We start from the raw sequence: 10,673 nt of genomic DNA, 5'->3' as shown, positions 1-10,673 counted from the left end.
TGTATTATTTGCGTGAATTTGAAGAATTTATAAAAGAGAAAAGGGAAGACATAATTTGATAATGATTAACGAAAATGAAGAGGATCTTACTTGTTGGCATAAAATAAAACATTGGACAAGGGGCACTCAACGGTGGGAAATGTGGCTGGTGACTGGTGACTGGTGTGAGGCGCGAACGACACAGTCTTTCGGGAAACTTGCCTCCTTGACTTATGTATGACGTGTCAAACTCATTTGTCTCCACATTTTTCTATGCTAATTAAAAAGTAAAAAGTTAAAGAGAGAGAGAGAGAGAGTGAGAAAAGTTGATGGAGGAGAGAGAGAATCTGTTTGTGAAAGAGAGATTTTATCTCATTTTCGGCGGAGGCCGTTGATTGCGGTTGGGAATAAAGCGCTCTGACATGGGACAACACTTTTTGGTTTTGACCACTTCTTCCTACCACATTTTCTTTCCCAATTCCCATTTTACTTTTAATAAATTCAAATTAATACCCAACAACTCAAGTGCTCAACTTCACTCCACTTTATCAAATACATTAAATAAATTTCAAATATCAAAACTAGTACCAAGCATTAGCCAATTAACCAAAGAAAGCAACCTTAGTCCTTAGTGCCTAATGTTCACTTCAACTTATGGCGGTAAAGTTAGTTTAAAGTGTAGTACTATTCTTTTAAACTCAAACTCATTTGATACAAAATGCATTTTATATGTTTCCTACAAATTTTCTATAGTCAGAGACTATATTTTTAAAATAAAGTATAATAGTGGCTGATTAAAAGATTAACGCTTAACTTTTTAATTAATTTTATTTTTATTTTTATTGCATACAAGTTAATTACATTTTTTTTTCACTTTTTGAATCAATAATTATGAACGTATTTTATAATCTAAAGTGTATATTTTCACTTTAAAATAGCCAAATTCTAAAAAAGTACGTGATAAAATAAAAATAAGGTAGAGAATTTTTAAGATTTAACCATTTTAAGTGAATATGTGCACTATAGATAATATTAAGATGTAAATATGAGATTTTATTTCCATATATTTATGTATTTAATAATGCTTATTTTTGCTTTTAATTAATTTTAAAAATTTAATATAAATAAAATAAAATAATAGAAGTTATATTAATTAAAAATTTAATATAAATAACACTGTTAATGTTTTTTAATCTATAAACTTAAATGGATAGATAAAAAATGAAAATGCCAATTAAATCATATTTTCCTTATTCATGATCTAAGTATTTCCAAAAAGAAAAAGTTGTACGATGAAAGTTTGAATTGACGGGGATCGTCAAGCATTTCTAGCTAGTATGACAATGCCCTATTTGAATAATATATATGTATATATTACCGTTTCCGAATAACTGACATTGCTGTAATAAGTTTGTTTAAATCACAGTTTACTTCTTTCATTGTGGTAAATTATTATTGGATAAGAATTTCATAAAATTACTGAATTTTGTAAAAAAAAATTATAAAAATGAAATGATGTTATGCGTGTGTAAATATAATTATATTATGTTGTTGAGTTTTTACTTGAGATGCTGTCGGTGGCAATTGAGAACATGAAAATTAGATTGCTACAAGTGTGAAGTGTCGGTTGTCGGGTATTTGAATCCCGGGTACACTTGCAGGTCCATCCTCTGCCATACATATAAACGCAGAATCGTGAAGCTTCATTTCGTTTATAGTTGGTTGTACTACTTCAATATCATTGTTAGTTGTTAGTACCCATTACGTGTGACCCAACCACGTACCTCATTTATTTTACAATTTACTCTCATTTCTCCACATATATATTTTTCACTCCTACTCTTGCCACTTTTTTTTTATTTATTATTATTTCTAACACTATACAAGAATATAATATGAATTATGAAATTTAATTATCATATGCATGTGGCACAAAGAATGCTATCTATTCTTCCGTTGAATTGTAGATTAATGTGTCCATATTGCAATCCCTGCACAAGTTTTTTCAAAAATGCTAATTCTCAAATCATCCAAACATGCGATAATCATTTTTCTAAAGTTTGGATTATGATCACTTGGAGTTTTATTAAGAAAAACATAAAAGTAGGAAGCAAAGTTTAGTTTACTAATAAATGGTGGAACTAAGATTAAAGAGGGTAATGAATAATTAAATAGCACGGGGTGTGGACTAAGGCACGTAATTTACGGAAGGGCTCTTTTTCCACGCATAGAAGAAGGAACAATGAAATGGGAAAGAACATGGGGTTTCCATGGAAACCAAACATGGCAGGCCAGAAGTTAATACGCTGGGAAATGGGATCGTTACCAGTCAAACATTGTTGACACTTTTGCAGTAACTAAACCAATGGCCAACCCCCACGTAAAATCTCAAGTCATGTGACTCTTGCTCTCTGTGGACCATGTAAAAGACACTTTTGGGCATAATCCTTATTCACAAATGTTACCCAGCTTCATTATATAGCATTTTGATTGATAAATGTTAGAATAGTGGATTAAGCCTAACTCAACCCTATAAAATCGGCTTGTAAGGTGAGGGTTGCTTTCCACTTATATACTATTCAATTGTCTAATCTCTAGTCGATGTGGGACTTGGGTTTTTCCCAATACACCCCCTCACGTCCAGCACTATTGGGCTTGGTACGTGGATAAATGGTGGGTGGCCCTTTTTAATGATCTAGGATTGGCGGGACTTGGGTTTTTCCCAATACACCCCCTCATGCCTATGAGACATGCATCAATGGTGGGTGGCCCATTTTTAAAGTGGATCTAAATGGCTCTGATACCATGTTAGAATAGTGGATTAAGCCTAACTCAACCCTACAAAACCGGCTTGTAAGGTGAGGGTTGCTTTCCACTTATATACTATTCAATTGCCTAATCTCTAGTCGATGTGGAACTTGGGTTTTTCCCAATATAAAATAAATACTCCTATATTTTCATTAAATATTTTTTCTTATTTTTAATTTTCTTAACAAATGATTTTATAACACTCTGTTTCACCATGTGTGCATCCACAACGGGAATGGCTGAGAAGAGCACTCAGAAATTATTGCAAAACATTTAATTTTATTTAACATATGCATGATTGTGAATTTCACATTTAATTTTTTTGCAAACATTAAATTATAATTTAACTGTGTAAATAATTGTAATAGAATGTTCCCGTTTAAGAATATATTGATGGCAGGGCTATTTTACCTGGCTTGCATTTTCTATAAAAAATTACTCGCATCTTGGATTAAAAATGCCGGTGCTGAATTGCTAGGTTATTAGCAAGTATTATTGTGTGTACTTTGAGCCATGTGGTGTGATGTGACCTTGAAATAGACTTCCTCTAATCACTCCAATTTCCCGATAAAACATTTATTTTTTTATTTTAAGAAAAAGTGTTACTAAATTATTGCTTGCCAGCATTTTCTAGAAATACTTTAAACAAATACTCCGTAATTTAAGTATAATTGGTCTTAAAATTTGGAAAACATAACAAGAAACAAAAGGACACCTTAGTCAGAATTAATCACACACCATTATCGCACTTAAGTCAAACCATTTTTTATTAATCTATAGTGAGCAGTAATTTTATTAGAACCAAATAGTTTTAAACCTCACCGACCTCCATTCTGTAAGGCCACATGCAATTGTCCCATTCTCATTTCTCAACACATCAGGAACGTCTGCATAGCAATCTAAAAAAACAAAAAAAAAAAAAAAACATTAGCAGGAAAACAATTAACAAATGAATTTACATATTTTTTTAATGGAATCACTGTCAATTTCTGGGTTCTCGATACCTTCCTTTTTCCCTCCCCTCCATAATATATAGAGCCTCGACCTCCCCAGTTTCCAATCCCCGTACTCACTCTCTCTCTCTCTCTGCGAAACTTCTCTCTTTCCCTCCTAATTTGGTGGGATTATCCAAAGTTTCAGCTGCTACCGCTCTCGGGCATTGCCCTTCCCTGTTTCACTCACCACTCACCACATTATGGAAAAGCTTCTTTGCATGTTCCCTCTGCTTCTTCTTCTTCTGTCTCCCCCTTTTGTCTTTGCTGGCCATGACTACGGCCAAGCTCTCAGCAAGAGCATTCTCTTCTTTGAAGCTCAGAGATCTGGCTACCTTCCCCATAATCAGAGAGTCTCATGGAGAGCACATTCTGGTTTGCAAGATGGCAAGGCCAGCGGGGTAAGACAAAAAAAAAAAAACTTTTTAAATATTTTTCTTTAAATGATAATGTGAGTTAGTATTGGTAAGTTGGATTTTACAAGTGAAGTTTTGATCTTTTGTAATTGCTGATGATGTTGAATTACATTACAGGTGGATCTAGTTGGCGGGTACTATGATGCAGGGGACAATGTGAAGTTCGGGTTACCCATGGCGTTTACCGTTACGATGTTGTCGTGGAGCATCATTGAATACGGTAAACAAATGGCGGCTAGCGGTGAACTTGGTCACGCCATGGAAGCCGTTAAGTGGGGCACCGACTACTTCATCAAAGCACACCCACAACCCAATGTTCTCTACGGAGAGGTACCTTTTTTTATGTGTTATTTTAATCTTGGGGTTATTTCTCATTTTTATTTTATTTTTAGAGTTGAAAATGGATGAATTTATTTATGAATAAAGAATGTTTTTTGACGATTAGGTGGGAGACGGGAACACTGACCATTACTGTTGGCAAAGGCCAGAGGACATGACAACCGACCGTCACGCCTACAAGATCGATCCGAGCAACCCCGGGTCGGATCTCGCCGGAGAAACCGCCGCTGCCATGGCCGCCGCCTCCATTGTTTTCCGGCGCTCTAACCCTGCCTATTCCGCCGAACTCCTCCGCCATGCCTACCAGGTACTACTATACTACACTACACACCTTCCACACTGTTACGCTTTATTATTTTATTAATTATTGTGTGATAATGTAATGAACGCATTGTAGTGTTGAGAGTGGACAAACAGTGAAGCGTGGTGCGCATGAGTTGTTTGTTCTGAACGGCTTATGTTAGTGAAGCGGTTGGAGTTAATAGGCAGTTACACTTTTATGGATCTTTTGTCAGAGTCGTTATTGCGACCAACTTGGGCCGCGTAGGTTAGGGCGCCATTTATGCAATTTCCCAAAACTTTTACACCAGTAGAAAATTAAATAAAACATTATCCCTTTCTCATTGCTAGTATACCAAATCAGTACCATGCTTTTAATAAATCTTTTATTAAAATGAGTTATATATTGTCTGTATAAAATATTTTTATACCGATAATTAGCCATATCTTTTAATAATGTGATGTCAATTCTATTTAATGAAATAAAAATAAAATAAAATAATTTAAATGATATGATTGATTATCAGTATAAAAAACTTCACATTAACATGATTAATTTAATTAAAATTATCTGTCGTTTTATATGTGCTTATAATTTTTTCAACCTGTCTTTTTCTATTTTAAATTATTGTTCAATAATTATTACCTTTTCAAAATTTAAATTATTTCTCACATATAGTTTCAAGAAAAAATTATTTATTTTAACAAGTTATTATGATTTAATTAATAAAATTGTTGAGTGTACTCCCTATTGGGAGAAGAAGGTTAAAATAAGAGAGATAGAACGAAAAACAAAAAATTGAGAGAAAATGATAGATATGATATATTATATGACGAGAAAGGAAAAAAAATACTATAAAATAAATAAAAAAAATGAACTTATAAAACATATAACTTTTTATTAATACGTATTAAATGTAAAGTCGAATTCAAAGGTTAGTATTTTATTTTGTTCACTCATAATTTATTTTGTTCTAATACATCTCCGGAACGTACGTAATATTTATGTACTGAAAAAGCAATGGAATGAAGATAGTATCCGGCTTTCGGGACCCATGAAAATGCTTTTTGTACACTTCTTAATTTTTTTTCCAACTTTTTCTTTACTCTGCCTTAATCTTTCTTTGTTGAGCAAGAGTTCTGTCTAAATTATTTTTCTTGATAATAACTAAAGAAGTATCGATGGATTCTTTTTATGACAAAAGTAAAAAAGACGTGTTAATTCACCTAGTGAGCTTTTTTAATGCACTTCTATTCTTTAACAATATCCTTTGTATATTTTTTCTCAGCCTATTAATAATGATAGTAATGACTGTGGTCCAAAAATAATTTTGGTTGTTATGTCTAAATGGGAACATGGACAAGAAAGAAGAGTGACCAGGTCTCTCATGGGTTGCCCAAGGGCCACTTTTACCCTTTTGTCACGGTTTGGATCGTACGAGTTGATCTTTGTGTAGCCCCGGATGATCCTAACCTTTCCCTGAAAATGGATTCACATCACACAATTGAAACTTGGTAATGCCATTATGCCATATCACGTGGGCACAGTGTCGGTGCTATTTTTGGTGGTTTGGTAGTATTTATTTACTTCAACCATCAATGTGTTTTGGGTCTGAACAAAAGTAAAAACAAATAAATGTTTTTTAGTAGTACTAGTACTAGTATGATTTGTTACATTGGACTATCACCGGTTTCTCGATTCCTTGTCACTGTTCCTGATAGGTGAGAAACATGTTGCATTTATTTATTCATTTATTAGAGTAGGAGTGATGAAGGGAGAAAGATGCTTCCGAAATTCTGATCTCAATAAGGCCCTTAAGTAAAATACTACTGTCGTCCCAGATCTGAATCTGATACCTCTGTTATCGGGTATTTTAGTTGTATCTAATTAATGAGGATACCCAAGATGTTGATTTAATAAATGTTCACCAACTTAACATAAGGTTAATTTATTGAATTAATGTGAATAATAGTACTCGATTGACTTTACTCCATTACCCGGACCTGCTCAACTGACTGTTTTTTGGTTTGTTCAATTTCAGCTGTTTGATTTTGCTGACAAATACAGAGGCAAATATGACAGCAGCATTACGGTTGCCCAAAAGTATTACAGATCCATCAGTGGCTACAATGTAAGTTTTATTCTTTAATTGTGTTTATTCGCCCCTCTATATTAAATTTAAACTAATCCAAAACTTTCCCATTTGAAAAATTTAATGTGCACGTGCATTTGGTAAATTGTATGCGCAGGATGAATTGCTATGGGCTGCTGCATGGTTGTATCAAGCATCTAACAATCAATATTACTTGAATTACCTTGGAAGAAATGGTGATTCCATGGGTGGAACTGGTTGGAGCATGACTGAATTTGGTTGGGATGTCAAGTATGCTGGGGTTCAGACATTAGTTGCCAAGGTAACACTAATAAATAAGTAAAAAACAAACATTGGTTATCCAACATTAGTCACTAAGCAGCTTTTCTTGTTTTTTCCTTGCAGTTTCTGATGCAAGGCAAAGCTGGCCATCATTCACCAGTTTTTGAGAGATATCAGCAGAAGGCTGAATCTTTCATGTGTTCATGCCTTGGAAAGAGTAATCGCAATGTTCAGAAGACCCCTGGTGGCCTCATCTTCCGCCAGAGATGGAACAACATGCAGTTTGTCACAAGTGCCTCGTTTTTAGCCACTGTATATTCTGACTACCTTGCTTCTTCTGGTAGAAACTTGAGATGCAGTTCAGGCAATGTCCCCCCAGCTGAGCTTCTCTCCCTTGCAAAGTCTCAGGTAATTCCACGTCCTGCATTTACTTTCATACACTCAATTGAACTTTCATGTTTCAGATAAACTTTACTAAAACCGCTTATAGTAGAAAAAAATAGGAAAAAAAATCGTCAACTAATTTAACTTATGCATGAGTTAAAACAATGTTTTTGAAAAAGGTAAGATGAGTGAGTTTCTATACATTTAGCTTATGTATGACCATATATTTAGCTTGATAAGTGTTTCTGGAAAAATTTATTCAAAGTATATTAGTCGGTGCAAAATTTGACATGTTAAATCTTCAGGTGGACTACATTCTTGGAGACAACCCAAGAGCCACTAGCTACATGGTTGGCTATGGAAACAACTTCCCACAAAGAGTTCATCACAGAGGTTCATCCATTGTTTCCATCAAAGTTAACCCTTCATTTGTCAGCTGCCGTGGAGGTTATGCTACTTGGTTCAGCAGCAAAAGGAGTGACCCCAACCTACTGGTTGGTGCTCTTGTTGGTGGACCTGATGCATATGATGACTTTGCTGATGAAAGAGATAACTATGAGCAGACAGAGCCGGCAACCTATAACAATGCTCCTCTTATTGGTCTTCTAGCACGGCTAGGTGGAGGCCATGGTGGCTATAACCAGCTTCTTCCAGGTATTGTCATCGTTATTCTCACTCTCATCCCTTCACCTGCTAAAACTCTTCTGGTGATTAATATAGTAATCAGCTCTAATTTCTTCCTTGCAGTTGCTGTTCCAGCTCCTAAGCCTGTTGTTACCAAGCCTCAACCATCTCCCAAACCCAAGACAACTCCATCTCCAGGTACTGTTTGGACTATTCACTTCACTTGCACTTTGTATATTGTACAAGAGCAATACATAGTTAGAAACTAAAATGATATGCTGAGATGAAAATATAACTTGTGAATTTCTCTTTCAGCTTCATGGTCAGGCCCAATTTCCATTGAACAGAAGATGACCACCTCATGGGTTGCAAATGGAAGAACTTACTACAGATATTCAACAGTGGTGACTAACAAATCTAATAAGAGTCTCAATTCTCTCAACCTTTCAATTTCCAAGCTTTATGGTCCAGTCTGGGGTCTCACAAAGTCAGGAGATTCCTACACATTCCCATCATGGCTCAGCTCGTTATCACCAGGCAAAAGCCTTGAATTTGTCTACATCCATTCTGCTTCCCCAGCAGATGTCTCTGTGGCTAACTACGAGTTGGCCTGAGAGTGATGAATTTGGAAATGGATTACTGCTGTGTTGTGTAAGACTCTGTAGCCATACAAATGTGCAGTGAGGAGAGGGTCTTTACGTTTTGCTTTTATATTTTGGTGTCAAATCTTCTTCTTCTTCTCTTGTGTATTTTGCATTTCAGTAGGGTAGATCATAATAGGTAGATTATATAAGATGGAAGGACCGGAGCAGAAAGGAGTGAAGAGACAAAGGCAGAGCTCATCCTCTATCTTCTCCGCTTTACAACTTATATACAGTGAGTGATACAAGACAGACAGTGAAACAGGGTTGTTGAGGAGTTTAAAAAAAATGAACTTCTCAATATTTCAGAGAAGAGTCATTACTTATTTTTCAACAGCTTTGGATGTCTTTTCTATGCTTGATGTTGTAAGCTTTGCAGCATTTTGTAATCTCTACAAAGAACAGTTTGTGCTATAGTATTAAGTCTTTGTGCTGTGCAATGCTAATTTGCAAATTTGCTTAGTTTATATTGATAAGTGAATGATTGAAAACTTTCCCTATAGCATATTTGAAGTGTAACTTTTTCTCTGGTAAATCCAATAATAAGTTTATGGAGGTAAAGTTTTAAATAAAAAGCATGTCGTTAAGTAATTCGACATCTCTATTTCTTGTAGAGAACCTTAATTCAATCTCTAATTAGAGGAGGAAGCTGGGTGCTATAAATAATTTAGCCTAGATGGGCGGGCAATAGGGTGGTACCAAAATCATTCTACCCAGAGTAACGTTGAAGGTAAGTGCGACAATTTCACATAGCCCCTCAAAATGAGTGGCCAAGAATTATTAGGCTGTGTATAAACTATAAAAAAATTTTAGTCACTCACATGTTATCTGCACAGGAAGGTTTTCTTATTCGTTAGGCTTTACATCCCTGGGCTAGATTGCATAAGTTGTTTTAAACAAACACTGCCAAAAATAACTAAATTATGTTATCTTTCTTTTCAATATCTTTAAATATTTTCACAAGGTGTGAAAACTCCTTAAAAAGAGGTAAATCACAAACTTGAAAACACAAGAATAGCTGAAAACCAATTTGAAACAGGCGCACAATAATCCATACAAAATGAATAGATAATAAATAACTGATGCTCTAATCTGAAGCAAATGTGAGGGACTATATTTTATTATAAGCGCTTGTGGACAGGCTGACACAGCTAAACTTTTGTGTAATACTTAGGGCATGTTAGAATATTGCTAGTGTAGAAGTGTTTTTAAGATTTTTTTTTATTAAAAATACTCTTTATTTTTAATAAATATTTTTTTAAAATATAACCAAACAGAGATTTAAATTAAAACAATGATAACTAGTTGTGAAATCTAAAAATTGTTTATTAAGTCAACTTGTGAGACGAAGAAAGAACACCCATTACCTAAACTAATAACCAATAAAAGAAAATTAAGCTATAACGTGTACTTGACTGTGAATTAAAAGGGAAAAGTCTAATTTGTTTTTCTTGATTCAAAAGTTTCGTTTACTTCAATATTAAAATTTGAAAAAAAAAATGTACAAAGTATCTCTAAACTTTGTAATACATGCATGTGTACTTAAAAAATAAATTAGTAACATCTCGTCTTAGGTTCATGAGTTGTTTGGATATGTATGAAATCCAATAAGAATTTTGTTGTTTCAACTTTAATTCTATAAAATATTGCTTTTATGTTTTTAAAAAAATCAGTTTTACAATTTTTTAGGATGTTTGTTTAAACTTTACAAAACAATAAAAACTAAAAAATACATTTCTGATTATTTTAAGAAGCTATTTTGTGTAATTTTTTGAAGAAACTGTAATTATAAGAAATTTTCAAAATGAAAAGAACTAATTTTACAATTGTTTAGGG

General features: G+C 34.1%; 1 protein-coding gene across 1 annotated transcript; it reads left to right on the top strand.

The window, feature by feature from the left end:
• Positions 1-3,801: 3,801 nt before the first annotated feature.
• GH9C2 (glycosyl hydrolase 9C2) lies at positions 3,802-9,277 on the top strand. Its single transcript, XM_083069090.1, has 9 exons — positions 3,802-4,180; positions 4,313-4,525; positions 4,641-4,841; positions 6,856-6,945; positions 7,064-7,228; positions 7,312-7,596; positions 7,878-8,226; positions 8,320-8,394; positions 8,512-9,277. The coding sequence occupies exons 1-9, from the start codon at positions 3,983-3,985 to the stop codon at positions 8,808-8,810; spliced, it is 1,875 nt and encodes a 624-aa protein (XP_082925216.1). The 5' UTR covers positions 3,802-3,982; the 3' UTR covers positions 8,811-9,277.
• Positions 9,278-10,673: the final 1,396 nt, after the last annotated feature.

This window comes from Cajanus cajan, chromosome 2, assembly GCF_000230855.2.
Source record: "Cajanus cajan strain Asha chromosome 2, NIPB_CcT2T_4, whole genome shotgun sequence".
NCBI classification, from domain to species: domain Eukaryota; kingdom Viridiplantae; phylum Streptophyta; class Magnoliopsida; order Fabales; family Fabaceae; genus Cajanus; species Cajanus cajan.
The sequence above is the reverse complement of the archived record's forward strand: the minus strand, read 5'-3'. Positions and strand labels throughout refer to the sequence as shown.

What these genes read in the sequence shown, in the direction of transcription:
- GH9C2 (XM_083069090.1), top strand. Translation starts at nt 3,983, where the DNA reads ATGGAAAAGCTTCTTTGCATGTTCCCTCTGCTTCTTCTTCTTCTGTCT. An exon ending in TCCTCCGCCATGCCTACCAG is followed by an intron (nt 4,842 to 6,855) that starts GTACTACTATAC and finishes GTTCAATTTCAG; the next exon opens with CTGTTTGATTTTGCTGACAA. An exon ending in TTCAGACATTAGTTGCCAAG is followed by an intron (nt 7,229 to 7,311) that starts GTAACACTAATA and finishes TTTTCCTTGCAG; the next exon opens with TTTCTGATGCAAGGCAAAGC.